Source organism: Carettochelys insculpta, chromosome 1 (assembly GCF_033958435.1).
Source record: "Carettochelys insculpta isolate YL-2023 chromosome 1, ASM3395843v1, whole genome shotgun sequence".
Taxonomy (NCBI): Eukaryota; Metazoa; Chordata; order Testudines; family Carettochelyidae; genus Carettochelys; species Carettochelys insculpta.
The window spans coordinates 171,890,321-171,907,578 of NC_134137.1; the positions used below are offsets into that span (position 1 = coordinate 171,890,321).

At 47.5% G+C, this 17,258-nt stretch overlaps 1 protein-coding gene across 1 annotated transcript in view; it reads right to left on the minus strand.

Moving 5' to 3' along the window:
* The window catches only part of RRP1B (ribosomal RNA processing 1B), a 32,037-nt gene that overhangs the window by 8,289 nt on the left and 6,490 nt on the right, over positions 1 to 17,258 (minus strand). The window contains exons 5-13 of the mRNA XM_074995484.1: positions 16,607 to 16,668; positions 13,389 to 13,518; positions 11,003 to 11,067; positions 10,243 to 10,409; positions 9,231 to 9,322; positions 7,865 to 7,962; positions 3,227 to 3,246; positions 2,626 to 2,739; positions 939 to 1,648 (exon numbers count right to left, since the gene is read on the minus strand). Coding sequence (XP_074851585.1) covers positions 939 to 1,648; positions 2,626 to 2,739; positions 3,227 to 3,246; positions 7,865 to 7,962; positions 9,231 to 9,322; positions 10,243 to 10,409; positions 11,003 to 11,067; positions 13,389 to 13,518; positions 16,607 to 16,668 — 1,458 coding nt within the window. The remainder of the gene's footprint in view (positions 1 to 938; positions 1,649 to 2,625; positions 2,740 to 3,226; positions 3,247 to 7,864; positions 7,963 to 9,230; positions 9,323 to 10,242; positions 10,410 to 11,002; positions 11,068 to 13,388; positions 13,519 to 16,606; positions 16,669 to 17,258) is intronic.

A 17,258-nucleotide genomic window follows, 5' to 3' on the forward strand; every position in this document is an offset into this window, starting at 1 on the left:
GAGCACTATTAGACTGCAAGACATAACCCTTAAAAAACAAACAGCATTTTGTATAAAAAGCTTTGGAAAACTTTCTAACAGTATTATAACATATAAGTTCTTAGTCCTCCAAAGATTATGCTGTTAGGCCTCACCTATACACAAATTCATACAGGTTTAACTAAAAATGTGTTTTTACACTTGTTTAAATAGCTGTGTAATAAAGGCATACAAAGCAGCCAGGCTTTTAAGGCAGAAGAAGAAAGAAAAAAACCTTTTCTTACATGGTGCATAAATGTTTCCAGGAGAGTTTCCTTTAAACCTTGGGAAAAGATAATATGAAAGATGCGAGGTACAAAACTGGGACTAAAATGTTTGGAAAAACATCAAAGAAAAATATATAGCTTGTAAATATTCAGTAGTTTTCATTAAAAGAAAACAGCATATATCGAGGCAAAAATACACACAATACTGCTATAATCCTGGCAAAGTCATGACCTACAAAACATTTGGGATCCTAAATGCTTTGTTAACTTGAACTGCCTCCACTCACCTCAAGAGAGGGCAGGGAAACAAAAACCAAAATGACCATACGTTGTTGCAAGGAAATAGTATTGCTGCATCGGAAATGGCCTTCTGACCAAGAGGTAGAGCACAGTATTGGGTGAAATCCCCCTTCCAAGGATTTGACCCATTCGTTAACAAAGGAGTTCATGGAAGTCATCCATTGTACGCAGCGTCCAAGGCGAAGTCACCACCTTAGACTTTGAACCCTGACATTTCTGGTTGGTGAAAAAAGGTAAACAGACACGCGAGATCCTCCCACTCCCTTAACTCCCAATTGATATTGTTGTGTTTTGGCAAGGGGTATTTAATGCATTAAAAACCCCATCCCATAGACTACTCAGCTCAGACTGAATTCAACCCAGCCTCCCAAGCAAAAGAGAATTAGGGCTTACATTCTTTTTACTTTTCTTGCACGTAGTCTCAAGAACTCCTTTTGCTTCCACAGAGTTTATCACCTCCTTGATCTTCCTCTTCTTTTTCAGGACTGCTGGTTTCTGATTTGAGACGTTGGGTCCTTCTGAACTGCCCAACTTAGGTTTCTTCTTCAATTTGACTTTTTGGGGAAGTGTGGATTCAGAGTTCCCTTCTCCTGTCAGGCTATTCTGCAAGCTTTCCCGTTTTGACTGCAGAGCAAATTGTTCAGACAAGCCATGGCCATTGAGTAAAACAGTCCCCATTTTCTGTTTCTTTTTCACCACCTTGGTAGTCGTTACTGTGGCACAGTCATGCAGGGGACTGGCACGAGCAGGTCCATTTTGAGATACCGGTTTTACAGGAACCTTCTGCAATTTTGTATTCTTTTTCTTGAGTTGTCTCCTTTTATTCTGCACTACTTGGGTCAGAGGGTCCTGAGCATACTTGCCACCCTCTCCTAGTCCTCTCTCAGTTGGCTCTGTGTCCAGAGATTTGTTTTTTCTTTTTCTCTTACTAGTTTCTGGTGCTCTGTCCTTGTTGGGTTCAACTGCCTCAGGTACCTCACTTCTCCCATCAGCTGTGCTGCAGTCTGCATTTTGAACATCCCTCTTCTTCCGCCTCTTCCTCTTCTTCTGGCATCCTGATGCCTCATCTCCCTCTGCTCTTGATGCCCCTTTTCCATCCTTCTCTGCAAGGAAAAATCAGAATCAGCAACATTTAACCCAAACATGAAACAAAGAGACAAACGACCATAGTGCAGGTACTTTCCCTACACCTCTAAAACACACATGGCGACTGAGTCTATATAATTTTTTCCAACCCTACTAATGCTCTATTTGCCTTTTTTCTTTGTGACTGCTGGGCTGCCAGCTGCTGCCCAAGAGCAGTTCTATTTTGGGTAGTGATATCTCCACCCCATCAAAGTGCTCTCTCTTGGAGGCTTTCCTGCTGGTAAACCCATGAAAAGGCATCTCATGTCAGATGAGTGGTAGATCTTCAGCTAAAAACATTACGCTTATAGCACTGTCAGTGCAAGCACTGATGGTAGAAACAGCTGGGAAGCCTCCTAAATAGCTTATCTCCATTCCTCTCTTCCAGACATTTCCCCTAATTGCTAATGTACTAATGGCATTCCTCTTTCAACAGGACAGATACATTCTTGCTTTCACAGTAAATACCAACAGCACGTCTTGACTGGGTAAAGGCACAGCACGGCTTCTCCCCAGTTTGCCATGGAGTGGATGAAATCCCAGCTCCACTGACATCAGCAGCAAAATTCCCCTTGACTTCAATGGAGGTGAAGATTTCAACCTTTACCCATCATTGCAGTGAGACTCATAACAGTGAATCCCGAGCAACTGATCATTGACTTAAAAACGATCTAATCCTCTTATGCTGCTAAGCCACAGCGGGCAGGTCAGCCCTGCAATGGGACAGAAAGACTTGTTCTAGCAGGGCTTGCCCTAGCATGGCATAAAGAGCAGTCTAGGCACTGCAACACAGGCTCTCAAGCCCGCTGGACTTTCTCGGCTTGACAGCCAGAGCCACACCATGCCGCACATCCCTCGCGCCTTGCTAGCTTGAGTGCGTCTTCTCAGACAGCGAGGCTTGCTCACAAGTACAAGCTGGCGAGAGCACTCCCCCTTCCCTCGCGTTGGCTCCTACCTTTCTCTTTCTCTGTAGGTTTGACAACTTTTCTCTTTCGCCTGCCCCTGCTGAACGTATCGTCGTCTTCATCTGTAGAAACATCCTCAGGGAAATCATCTTGTGGGAAAATTCCTGTGAAGCAAGAAGTCTGATAAGATGCTGAAAAGCTCTTCCCATCCCTGGTAGTTTCTGTGCTTGCATACAGCACCAGGGGCACACAGAGTCCCACTCCACTTATCTGTCAGCAAGTTAAAAGCACTGCAAGGAAATGTGCACCCAAGTGTGAGATTTCATCATTATTCTGAATCAAATTAATCATGTTTCTCACTTTAGAAGCAAAGAACCTGATTAAGCAGGCAAGACCTCAGCTTATAAAATTATAATGTTGCCCAAGTTGTGAAGCAAGACATATGTGGACCTTGCCTCCTTCATTACACTTAGCAAGATATGCTTCTTAGTGAGAAAACCGAATCATGGCAATCCCCTCTGAAATTAATACCAGCCAAACATATATAAAAAGAGCACACAAAGATGTAACATTCACTGCAAATCTACGCTGAGAACAGGAGGAATCGCTTGGCAGAATGACCATGCTTCTTTTCTGATGCTCAATTCTCACCTTCTGCTAGGTCCCTGAACCTGAAAAAGTTGAAAAAAAAAAAGTCATTGTTACAATAACATTTGACTGAAACATCATCAAGTTACTGCATTTATGATGCACATTACCAGTTTCTGAGGAAAGCATAATGCACTAGAGGACAACAAAACTTAAGTTCTCCAAAAGACCTACCTCAGAACCCCATCAATTCAAAGCTAAACTACTAAAGAAGTCTTGGCAAGAGTGCAATGTAACATTCCCCTCTCTCATCTCCCACAGATTGAACACAGTGCTGGTCAAAGCACTGTGTGATTTAAGGAAGGGTGGCATAATCCAGCAAACAAAGGCACAGAAGCCTGATCACTTGAAATACTTAGAACTATACAAGACAAAACATTTGACAATGCAATGCAGGGTACAAGTATAAACAGGGACAAAGTACAGACAAAATAGCTCAAGTCTCTTCCAACTCTAACGTCTAGGAATCTGTGAAAAACACAAAACACAAAAACAATCTGTCTCCGATCCACACACACACGATAGTTTTTTGTACTCACACAGACCACGGGTGCATCTACACTAGCTGGCTACTTCAAAGTAGCCGGCACAAAGTCGAAACAGCACACATCGTGTCTACACGCGCCGTGTGCTATTTTGACGTTGAAATCAACATTAGGCAGCGAGACATCGGAATCGTTGTTCCTATCTGAAGATGGGAATAGCGCCCTACTTCGACGTTGAATGGCAAAGTAGGGCGTGTGTAGACGATCCGTGTCCCGCTACTTCGAAATAGTGGGGTCCTCCATGAAGGCAATCAGCTGAGGGGTTGAGACGCTCTGTCCAGCCCCTGCAGGGCTCCATGGTCCCCGCTCGCAGCAGCCCTTAAAGCACCATGGACCCAGATTTCCTGTGGCAGGAAGCTGAGTGTATGCAGGCAGCAGCACAGGCACGTGCTAGCCATGCACACCCTCCAGAGGCCCCGAACCATCCACCCAGCGCCATGGCATCCAGCCAACCCCCAGGGCTCCCCCCCACCGAGGGGACCCAGGCACCCCCAGCAGCCAAATGGGGGGCCAAAAAGAGGCAGGGCCTCTCCTGGTCGGAGGCCGAGCTCCGAGACCTGCTGGGGCTGTGGGGTGAGGAGGAGGTGCTCCACATGATGGGGAGCAAGCAGCAGAACACAGAAGTATTCATTCGACTGGCCGAGGGCCTGGCTGCCCAGGGTCACCCTGCCCACGCTCCGGAGCAAGGTGAAGGAGTTGCAGCAGGGTTAGGCCCAGGCCTGGGACTCGGCCAGCTGGTCTGGGGCCACCCCCACTGCCTGCCCCTATTACAGGGAGCTCAGGGCCATCCTGGGTCCCCAGGACACCTCCTCCCCGCCCCGGCCACCCTTGACACCACGGCTGACGAGCCCCAGCAGGTCTCGGAGCCGGAGTCTGGCGCAGAGGCCAGCCCTGCACCCCGGAGCCCACTGGGGGAGCCCCCCCTCGGGACAGCAGAGGAGGGCTCCAGCAGCGAGGAGGTGGGGCTCCTAATAGACTTCCCCTCCCAGAGCACGAGCCAGGCGTCTGCCCACCACTGTTCCCCCGACTGAGGCAGTGGACGGTCAGGTATGTACCCCATAGGGCACACACCCCTGGGTACCAGACATGACCAGGAGCCCCACACCCCCCCAGCGGACCCTGACCCGCAACTGCCCAGACACAGCATGGTCCCAGGATGGTGGCATGGCCATCAGTGCATGTCAGCACCCACATCCATGTGCCCTAACTCCAGAGGCGGGGGGACCATGCAATGGGGACACCCAACAGGGACACCAACCCACTGACGGGGATGGAGACCCAGCACCCAAGAGGGGGCAGGGGGAATGGGCCACGGGCCAGGGCACAGTATTATCAGCCTTCCCCTCCCTCTCTCCCCCTCCACAGCTGCACCATCCCAGGCCCCAGGCAGCCAAGCACCCTCCATGGTGCCCGAGAGCCCGACGGTGGTCAGCCACCACCGGCGCCTGGGGACACCCCCAAGGCCAGCAGGATGGTCAGGCCACCGCCGGTCCCAGGGGATGGCCCCTGTGGACCCCCAGCTCCTGGTGGCTCTCTGGCGGCAGATGGAGGTGGCTGAGGAGAGACTGAGGTTCGACCAGGAGGAGTCCACCCGGCACTGGGCGGCGTGGCAGGAGTTCATGGATGTATTCCAGGACATAGCCAGGTCGATCTGGGAGGCTGTCACCCGGTTCCTGCCCCCTGCCGCCCCCTGCCACCCTCCCTGCCGCTCCACCCCATGTCCCCCCTGCTGCCCCACGTGCCTTGCCGCCTGCCAGACCCCCAGGACTGGAGCCCACTGGAGCTGAAGACCGGCCAGTGAAGGGAGGCATCCCAGCTGTACCTGCTGGTCCTCCCAGCCTCCAGCTGGCTGTGCTGGGGACTGCAGATGGGGAGGGGGAGGGTCGCAACCCTCTACACCCACCCCAGACTGATGGGCTGATGGCCGAGCCACCCGCTGGACCCCCATTTGTATATAGTTGTCCTCCTTTGTATATTGGTTGCAGTTTTTGTTGTGCATATAACACAGTTACCAGTTTTCAATAAATCGACAGTTTTATTTTCCAAAGAACCTGAGACGTGTGCTTGTTGGGGGAGATGGTGTGTGGGTGGTGCAGGCAGTGTGTGTGGGGCCCTCCAGGGAAGGCCAGGGAGGTGCTCAGGAGTCTCCCCGATCAAAATGGGCCCGCAGGGCCTCGTGGAGCCGTACCCCCTTGCAAGTGGGCCTGGCGACTGGGTGCAGTGGCCGGCTGGGGGAAGCCCGTGTCGGCATCAACTGCCCACCCCTGGACGAAGGCCTCCCCCTTGCTCTCCACAGTGTTGTGGAGCATGTAACACGTGCCCACAACCTGGAGGATTTTCTGGAGGCTGACGTCCAGAAGGGCAAGGAGGCACCGCCAGCAGCCCTTCAGGCAGCTGAAGGTCCTCTCCACCACCTGGTGGGAGTGGTTCAGGCAGGCGTTGATGTGGCTGGTGTACGGGCGCATGAGCCAGGGCTGGAGGGGGTAGGCTGCGTCCTCCATGAGGCAGAGGGGCACAGTGGTGTCCCCCAGAGGGATTTCCTTCTGGGGGATGTAGGTCCCCACCTCCAGCTGGCGGCACAGGCCCGAGTTCCTAAAAGCACAGGCGTCGTGTGTGCAGCCAGGCCAGCCCATGTACACGTCCTGGAAGCGTCCCCAGCTGTCCACCATGGCCTGCAGGACCATGGAGTGGTAGCCCCGGCGGTTGATGTATCTTCCTCCGCTGTGGTCCAGTGCGCGGATGGGGATGTGGGTCCCGTCTCAGACCCGAAACAGTTCAGGAACCCCATGGCAGCAAATCCAGTGACGGCTGCGTCCAGGTCCCCGACTCAGACCATCCTCTGCAGCAGCATGGCATTGAGCGCACGGACCACCTGTGGGGAGGGAACACAAGCGCCCATGAGGGTGTGCAGGGTGCCCCAGGCCCCTCTTCCCAGGCCCCTCCACCCCCTCCCTCCCCGGCCCCCCTCCCTCTCCAGCCCTACACCCGGACCCCTCCCCCCCCGGCTCCACCCCCCAACCCCTAGTGGGTGTGCGCCCAGGCCTCCTTACCTCCATGACGATGGCCCTGACCGTGGCGTTTCCCACTCCAAACTGGTGCCCCACGGAGCGGTAGCTGTCTGGAGTGGCCAGCTTCCAGCCGGCTATTGCGACCCTCTTCTTGACAGGCAGGGCGCGCGGCATCCATGTGTCCTGGTGCCTCAGTGCGGGCATGAGCCATTGGCAGAGCTCCAGGAAGGTCTGCTGGTGCATGCGGAAGTTCTGCAGCCACTGGTTGTCGTCCCGCTCCCCCCATGACCAGCTGCTCCCACCACTCGGAGCTGGTGGGGTAGCTCCAGAGTTGGCAGAGCACCCAGCGGGGGAGGAAGAAGGAAGCCCGGTGGTCAGGGGCATCCCGGTCTGCCCCCTGGGAGGGCTCCCCTGCCAGAAGCTGCTGGGCGGCCTCCCGTGCAGCACCTAGAAGGGCGCTTGCTCCTTGGATGACTACCCGGAGAGCTTCCAGGTGCTGCTGCTGGGGGTCCATAGCTGCTGTGCGTCAGCCTGCGAGAGTGTGGCTAGCGCTCTGCAGACCTCGTGCTGTGCAGGCCAGGTGTGTCTGGGACGGGCCCTTTAAAGGTGCAGTTTGCTATTGCCCTGGAAGGGCTAGTCCAGCCTGTGACCCCATCTGCAGGATTTGTTGGCCCCTTATTTCGACGGGGAGCGCTTGTGCATGTGGACGCTCTGCATTTCCTTCCAAGCAGCTCCCTTCAATGTTCCCCATCACTACTTCGATTTTGAACATCGACGGCACCAGCCCTGGAGGATGTGTAGATGATACACATCAAAGTAGCCTATTTCGATGTTCTTACTTTGAACTAGGCTACTTCGACGTAGTGTGCTAGTGTAGACGTAGCCCACATATTGTAAGCAACATCCTTTTTCTAAGATATCTGGTCCACGTAGGAACATACTGGACATTAAATTGACAGCAGAAACACTTTCCTTAAAAGGACAGAAATCTCTCGATGTGGACACAAGCAGCAGCCTGGCTTGTGGAAACAGGACTTCAAGTCTAATTAAGAGAAATCGTCACACAGAGCTGTTTCAAGAGAACTCACTTTTTCACCAATTTGTACAGGCGTTTTCTGTTAAAAGCAGGAGTATTCTTTCTGCTGGCCAATTCGAAGAGTCTGTCAGCAACTGCTTTGTAGTTAAACTGCCGAAAGAAAGGAAGCAAAATACAGCATCTTTATTAGGATGTCATACCAAATAGCCAAATGTAACTGATGTCAAATACTTCAAGTAGCATATGCTTTTTACTACTTCCAATCCCTTCCATTACACTTTGTCTCTGCCAAGATTCACAACTCTGAATGCACATGTAATTTTATGGATAAGTTCTTTGACTAAGAAACAATGGGAGAGACCAGGTGAGCAAGGTAGTATCTTACTGGACCAATTTCTGTTGGTGGAAGAGACAACTTAAGAGTTTAATGTAGCTTGAACACGTCTTCCACCACGAGCAATTGGTCCAATAAAAGTTATTACCTTCCCCACCTTGTCCCTCTCATACCCTGGGATAAACATGGCTTCAACAACACTAGATTACAACGAAACGTGCAAATAATATTTTTTCCAGAATGCTTTTAACATGGGCACGCATTCAAAACGAAAAAGCAAACAAATTAACTTTTTTTTTTTTAATTAAATCCTTTCAGTTCAATGCCAAGATTTAAATGTGCAACAGTCTAGTTCCTGCTTAAGAGCCATAGTGCAACACAGAACCATGAGGCATCTCTGTTGTGGCATAATCCTGGATTCCAGCAGCTCATTCCAATGGGTGCACAAGATCTGGTGTGCACTTTAAGGCCTAGCCCCATCTCTGAGTACTCTCCCAGCCTATTACTTGTGCTCTCAACATCTGGAAGGGCTGCATTGGGTCCTGGGACATACAACACATGATGTGGGTTTAGCAACTACTTTGCTGCCTCTTGAGGTGGAAGAGGGGAAAAGAAAGAAAATTTGGCACATGTATGTCTGTTTATTTTGCAAATCGACTCACCAGGATTAGGTTACTAATATGACACTCAGATGAAGATATTTCAGGTATGTTTACACTGAAGTTAAAAACCCACAGCTGACCCATGCCAGATGACAGGGACTCATGGGGCTGTTTGGTTATGGTGCAGATGTTCTGGCTCAGGCTGTATCCTGGAGTTCTGGGACGCATCCACCTTGCAAGTCCTACATCTCAGACTCCAGCCCCAGGCAGAAGTCTACACAGCAATTAAACAGCCACACAGCCCCCGACCCATTAGCCAGCCTCGATATCTTACTTGCAGTGCGGACAGACCCTCAGAAATGCCAGACACGTTTACCTCATTATTTGACCGGTCATGTCTCCACTATGCAACATATAAAAAAAAAGCCTAGGGCTGCTCATGGACATCTGCCATGTTGACATGAAGCGAGCAAGGCACAAACCTGGAGAACAGGACCAATGTTTCCATCAGCGTTTTCAGAAAGGTCTTCTTGTTCTTGGATGCCCAGTGCAGATTTTCTTGACAAACTTCTGTCTGTTATCACAAAAAAAAGCATTTAAAAGATCATTGTGAAAGAATGTGAAGAGTGCTGATCAGTAGAGTGGAACAACAGGCATGCTATCTTTCTCTCCAGGCAGGAGGATGGGAAGCAGCCATCATTTAGCCTATGAACACAGGCTTCACAGTTTCTGAAGATACTATGTCAGTGCTAGAGCAAGGAAGCATATACAGGTCTTCTGACTAACAGAGGGTCCTGTGGCACCTTATAGACTAACAGAAAAGTTTTGAGCATGAGCTTTCGTGAGCACAGACTCACTGACCAGCATCTGATGAAGTGAGTCTGTGCTCACGAAAGCTCATGCTCAAAACTTTTCTGTTAGTCTATAAGATGCCACAGGACCCTTCGTTGCTGTTACAGATCCAGACTAACACAGCTACCCCTCCGATACCTAACTAACAGAGATACTCTACACCTCAGCTACCTGCTTTTATATCGGGGCTGAGACGTTCCCATTTACAGCCAAGCATTTTAGCTGTAAGGATGAAAAAAAAAAAAACTTTCCACTGTTTAGAACAGCAATATTATTTCTGGGTCTTTGAAATGACCATCCCCTGACATAGCAGGAAAAAAAGGCTTAGAGCAATTGCCTCTCAGAGCATTGTCACAAACTACTAGTTTTTGAACAGACCTAGCTGTTGCTATAAGATGACAAATGTGGTACCGTATGGTCTGGTATACAGAAGAGAGCACTTCTGAGATTTTTTTAGAATTTATTACTTTGGGTAACTAGAGCACCTGGACAGATGCAAGATTTGGTGTTCTTGTACCACCTGAGTACCCCAGGTTGGTTGAAAGTAGTTGTATTTTTAAAAGTGAAGAAAAATTTTTGGATCCTGTCAGTGGCTACCAATTACATTACAATCTGGGCTAATTTTAATCCCTTCTTCCTCACCTTTGGTCAGTAATGGTTCCTTGTTTTCACCTTCACCTTCCTCAGACAGCTCAGCATCATCGTCAGAGCTTGTTTTCAGTTCTTTCATTAGATCTTCGATGGCAAAAGGGGACTGATCCACAATGGCTTCAAAGATACCCTGGGCTACTGACTGCATCAGGTGACGACTGCATTATACAAAAAAGGGTGAGGGAGGGAAGGAACACATGCATCACATTATAAGCTCTTTTCCCTCCCCACCTACATTTAAAACACTCTGAAGACAGTGAAACAGAGGGAGAGAGATGCATTTAACTTTGGCCAGGGATGGGGAGTGGGAAATCACCTATTACTTAAACAAGTTGCTTAACTCCAAACAAATTATCCCGTTTAGTATTTGATTCTTCCAGTGTTATTGCTTTGCGATTTTGCTTGGCTTACTAATATTGGAATATTTTTTATATTCCAGTAATACCAGTACAGAGTCAGGGCTTTGTTGTGTTAGGTACTCTATAAACACAGGCATAGTGGGCTCCTGTATTTCACTCACTTCACTTGTGGTTTTGAGAAACATAGAGGTGAATATAATGCAGCTGCATAGGCCTGTCTATGTGCTTGTTTACAATGCCCTTCTTTCTCTATGACTTCAATTTCATTATGGTCTTAGCTTTGTTTCAGTCCATTTATTCATTACCCTTTGAAATGGCATGTCAAGAACTTCCTAGACCTTAGACTAAATTAAATAAAATGGAAAAATCCAGTATTCATTCATCACACTTACTCCTTAGATTTGGCAGCAATTTTGCAGAATGGTTCGATAAACTTGAGATTCTGATCTGCTGTGAGCTGTGAGATTAGAAGATAGAAAGACTTAGTATAGTAGGGCAGGCAGATTGAGTAACTCATTGTAGCTTCTGAGGTAGGAGCTCTTTCCGAGAGGCTACCTCAGCCCTTTTCATTATGTCCCCCCAACTAAAACAGACAAGAGTAACTCTTCAGCACCAGTTGCAAGATGTTTGATAGACACACTATATACAAACAGTGTTTGTATGCATCAATTGATTAAACCTCACGTTATGCTCCTAATACTCCATTCAAAGATGGTAAACTGGGTCAAAGAAAGTTAAGTGAGCCAGATCAAGGTCACAAACGAAGTCTGCAGCCCACTAAATCCCAGGTGTCTGACTGGCAGACCTTAACCTACAGACCATCAAACAAAACAGTAACAGACAACAAGAGCTAATCCCTTTGCTAAGATCAACATATGAATATAGGCTGAGACTTTCAAAGTAATTGGGGGGCGGGGGGGCAATAAACATTTCTTTTTTCCCCGGTACAATTAAAATAAATCCCTTAGACTGTTTTGAAAGTCTTAGTCATAGGCGTTATGAACCTTATACGATTCTGGGACTGGTGAAACAATTGCTGAATTAGGGCCCTGATTGTAGACAGTATCCCCTGCTACAGAAGATCCCTTTCCTCTGGCCTACACCTGCCAACGGAACTGCCTGCTAAGCAGATCCATTCTGTGGCCTCCTCTTTAGGGAGTACTGTGATAGTCACGTCTTCTCTGTAAAAAAGAAAATAGCTACCAAGAGAGCATCTGCCAGCAACACCACATACAGACTAGCAAAGCAAAAGCTACAAATTAGTACAGGGGGCTGCAGAGACCCCTCCCCAACAGGCTCAGAAGACAGAAACTGTGGGAGAGATTTCAAGTTATAATGAAATGGTCAAGAGAGTTCAGATTCCTGCAACAGAATTCCACAGTAGCTGCTGCAGATCCGGACATCAAACTGCTGAAAAGTTCTGCTGCTTTGCAATAGCCAATAAGACTTAAGGAAAACAGAGGAAGGGCTATGCTGAGAGAGCCAACAGGTAAACTCAATTAAGATGCAGTTGAGACCTGGCTAATTGTGTACCTTGTTCTTTATAGAGTAATCTATCAACACACACACATTGACACCAGTCGCTGAATACAGTTTTAAAATGAGATTTTTGAACCTCTGCAACGTATGCGGTTAAAGGGTCAGGTTGCGTATGGGCTCAAAGTGAATTATTATAAAAGAAAAGAGTGATGACCATTAAAAAAATCCAAAGAGAAATAAAACTGGGTTTTCTTTTTTGTCCTCCACCCCCCACCCCCGAAAAAAAAAAAAAGAGAGGGCATCAGAGACAAAGAGATTTCCTTGCTATACTTGCAATCTACAGCTGGGTGTTTATACCACAGTGTGAGAACTGGAAAGTGATCAAACTATTTTCCTTGTCCAAGGTGCAGAGAAATATAAAACTTAGCAGCATAAACAATAAGTATACAGGATTTTAGAAATTTCTTCACTGTTAATGCATTATATCTAAAACAAATACACATACACTAGGATTTAAAACACTAACAAGATATAGGCTACGTCTACACGTGCACTCTACATCGAAATAGCTTATTTCGATGTAGCGACATCGAAATAGTCTATTTCGATGAATAACGTCTACACGTCCTCCAGGGCTGGCAACGTCGACGTTCAACTTCAATGTTGGGCAGCACCACATCGAAATAGGCGCTGCGAGGGAACGTCTACACGCCAAAGTAGCACACATCGAAATAAGGGTGCCAGGAACAGCTGCAGACAGGGTCACAGGGCAGACTCAACAGCAAGCCCCTCCCTTAAAGGGCCCCTCCCAGACACAGTTGCACTAAACAACACAAGATCCACAGAGCTGATAACTGGTTGCAGACCCTGTGCATGCTGCATGGATCCCCAGTTGCAGCAGCAGCAGCCAGAAGCCCTGGGCTAAGGGCTGCTGCACACGATGACCATAGAGCCCTGCAGGGGCTGGAGAGAGAGCGTCTCTCAACCCCTCAGCTGATGGCCGCCATGGCGGACCCCGCTATTTCGATGGTGCGGGATGCGGATCGTCTACACGTGCCCTACTTCGACGTTCAACTTCGAAGTGGGGCGCTATTCCCATCCCCTCATGGGGTTAGCGACTTCGACGTCTCGCCACCTAACATCGATTTCAACTTCGAAATAGCGCCCAACAAGTGTAGCCGTGACGGGCACTATTTCGAAGTTGGCGCCACTACTTCGAAGTAGCGTGCACGTGTAGACACAGCCATAGTTGTGTAATACAGCAAAATTAATCAAAGAGAATTACAATGTGTTTTCTACCTCCTTGGCTCCAACTTTAGCCAGTTCTTCCAGATAGATGTCAATAAAATGGAATTTTATCCCATTGGGAGCATTACTCTCTGGGTGTATAACTTCCTTCATTAACAGCTGCAGAAATGACCCAATTTGACTGAAAAAAGAACAAGCAAGCAGGATACATACATTTATATGCCTGGGTTTAGTTTGCTATTTCACCAACTGCTAAAAGATGGCTTTTTGACATTTGTCAGAAATAAAGGAGACATTCAGAGAAGTCCAGTCACAGTTTTAATAACAGGTTGCACCACTCTATCCCGGTATGCTCTTGTCTGGCGGGACCATGGATGTTGCCAGACAAGAGAGTAGCAGGCCCGTGCAGGAACCCCAGCAGGGCTGGGAGTCAGAAGTCGCTGCTGGCCCTGCAGTAGCGTTGGGGGTGGGGAGAGCTGGAGCCTTTGTCTGTCCCATGGCAGCTGAATGGGATGGGAGGGACAAGCGCTGGCTGACGCCCCATTGCAGCCCCTGGCAGCCTGGGCAGAAGCCCTGGATCTCCCCATGTTGGGCAAATTCTCTTGTTCAGGACAAGTCAGATCCTGAGCATGCCAGATAAGGGAGGTGCAGCCTGTACTTACCAAAGATTGTTACTGTCAGCGTTCCAGAGGTCAGACTACTTTCCGGTAATAAGGAAATTCACTCCAACACAAGTGATTATACTGGAGTGGCAACTCTGGTACGGCTACGGCTTTGCCTCTTTTACCGTTTAAAATACTATTTGAAGTACACAAATATCCACATGCTGACTCAGAATACTTTGAAATGTACCGTCTATTCATGGTGAAGAGGGTCCAATTTTGCAGTCATGTGAGCCAGGGTCACCCACAATAAAACTTCCCCTATAACCCCTCCAGCATCTTACAAAATAACCTGGCTCTTCTAATTTGAAATTACTTAGTTTAGTAATTATGAGCCGGATCATGATGAGCTCAAGAGAAACACATATACCCTGCAAAACTAGGATCTGTTAAAAGCAAAAATCAGCCTGTTGTCACAGTAATGGAATGGCTCGAGGAGATGTGACATGATCATTGCACCTCAGCGATATCCAGGCACTGGGTGTTCAAACCCTGTGCTTCACAGCTGTCCCTGCACGTATGTCCCATGACTGGAGAAGCAACCCCCAGCTTCCTCATGCTGCCTTCATCAGTGTGAAATGTGTTGCAGGCTCACCCTTCCCTCTGCTCCTATCGGAGAAGGGGAGGTCAGAGCAGAAGAGTTTTGGGTGAGTGCTGTATGCTGGAGGGCGTACAAGGGATTAGCTCTGCTCCCCTACAGCTGCCCACAACCATATTCATCTGCCTGTCCCTTTAAACAACCCTTCCCCTTGACACCACGCTAGCCACTTAACTGTTTCTGCATCCTCTCCTCAGCTCCTCAACCTATAGGTCTCAGGCCAACACCTGGCTCTATATGGGGAGGAGGGAATGGGGCTGGGCAGGGGAGGAGAGATGAGAAAATGAAAACAGGGGCAGAGAAGAGACTAGCACACTGACTGTGTTTTGGGGCTGAAGTAATCATTGCCACCAAGACACTGGAGGAATTAAAACTGCATATTGATTCACAGGAGTATTGAAATGTTAAACTCTCCTGGAAATGAAGTGCCCAGACACGTTTGTTAAAATGGAGTTAAAGCTACCTCATGCTCTTCCAGAGCATCAAGTGCACTTTTATTTCTCTAGCCACCAGGAAATGTGAAATTACAGTACATGACATGCCCATAATGCAACCTTAACTCTGTGCCCTGGAGCTAACAATATTATTGCAAAGGATTCAGTAGCATGGTGCCACAATAAACGGACAAGGAGTGAAAGAACACAGCACTGTTTGTGCTCTGTTCCAAATATCTGAACCCCCAGCACTTATCTGCACACACTCCAGCTGCACTCCTTACCTTATACATAACTGGACTGGTAGAGGGATTGCTTGAAGCAGCTCGGCAGAGCTGTGATTTGAGAAAAGGCACGTACATCTTTTGAAGGATGAGATATTTCTCAGTTCAGCACTGTCTGCTGAGGAGTGCATCAGAGGTGCACAAAGATCTTGCTATCAGTGTGTCCTATGTGACAGCTACCAGGGCAAAGGAGGGGTAAGGGAAAGCAATGCCTAATACTTGGGCAAAGGTGAAAAGATTGTAAAATTAGCTACTTTGGGACAGTTTGCATAGAACTGGATAAACATAAGTAGCTCCTGTTTAGTACAGCTGACCTAAATCCAAATTTTGCCTTATCAAAAAGAAGATGTAAGATTTGTCCCATGCAGGACTTGTGCACCTGTAAGATTCATCTGTGAGACAGAGAGATTGGCCTGTATGGGATAGTGCTCAAAGAAAACAGGGTTATGGGTATGTGGTATGGATCTGAGAAATAAATAAAGTGCACTTGACATTCTGGAAGGCCAGGAGGCATCCCTGGGCAACCTTTTTCTCTTCTTTCACTCCTAATCAGAGGTACTAATTTTGAAAGTCATTCCCACTCTAAGAACAGGCCAATCCATCAGATGGAAGTTAGGGATCTAAACAGAGCATGGAATTTAGAACCATCATCTTGCTTAACAGCTTGTTTAAAAAACACACAAGACTCTTCACAGAAAACTGGACAGACTAGACAAAGAAGTCAGTTTACAATGCAAGACTGCTTGATATCAGCTGCCTTTATCAAGAAACTGTCACATCAGACAAGGAAGATGCAAATCCTAAAATGTGGATAATAAGAGTCCTCTTTTCCAGATTTTCTGTGCTAGGTCTTATCATTCATTACGCATACTTCTAAAAGTCTACTGCCACGTCTACTGGCTGCAATGCCAAAAAACTGGGCACCACCAGCACACCCAACGACCATGGAAAGCCAGAGCTGTTAGCCATGATAAAGGACCAGTACGTGCACATATAACCTTCCCCCCCCCCCCCCCCAAAAGCCTGACTGTGGAATGCACGTTTAGACTAATCTCTAAGGCAACCTTCGCCATTCTCAATGAGAACAAATGTTTAACTTAATACAAATGTAAACTTGAATCTAAATATTAAGTAGATAGCTCCTTTAATCATTGGCTCTCTTTGTTTAGGCCTTTTATGTATTCCATCACTGGGTGCCTTCTTCCTCTATCGATGGCACATTGAAATATTTTTGATATAGGCAAACTGCACAACTTCTTTTTTGTACAATTACATCTATCAGTTTATTTACCTTTCATCCCATCCGTTTCTTTTCAGTACCTCGAAGGACTGCCTCAAAACCATGCGGATTAGCTATAAAGTAGAAGAGTTTTTATATAACACTACAGTTTTTCTAACTATTTGAGAGTCAATACACTAGCTACTCTTAGATAAACTTTTTTTTGCGCCCCCCCCCCCCACCAAAGTCTGCTGTAAAGATTCATTTTTCAATATGTGAGGAGTCTCTCCACTACAGGAAGATGGGGTGCAGGCAGTATATGATCTGAAGTTCCAAAAGCATAGCTATTTGCTCTGGTTACATTCCAAGCCAAACAAAAAGAGAGTGACCATCGTACATTCTCCACTATCCTGCAGTGTTCTATACTGCCTCCCTTTATTCCCAAAATCCTTCAAAGCAGTTGAGATGCATTTCCCCATTTACAAAAATTCAAAATAAATTCAAGCCAATTGGAAATGTAAAAAGCTTCAAACTAATGTCAGTTTGTCCTGTTGAATATACATTTAACTGAAAGACTGGAACCCTACAAATGTAACAAACATAATAAATTAACTTTTAGGAACCTGACATTTTTTATGTTTTTAATTTGGAGTTGTTAACTTCTCAACCATAGTACTGCAACATTGCACGTTTCTGAACGAAGCTTCCTTTTTAAGAAAATGGA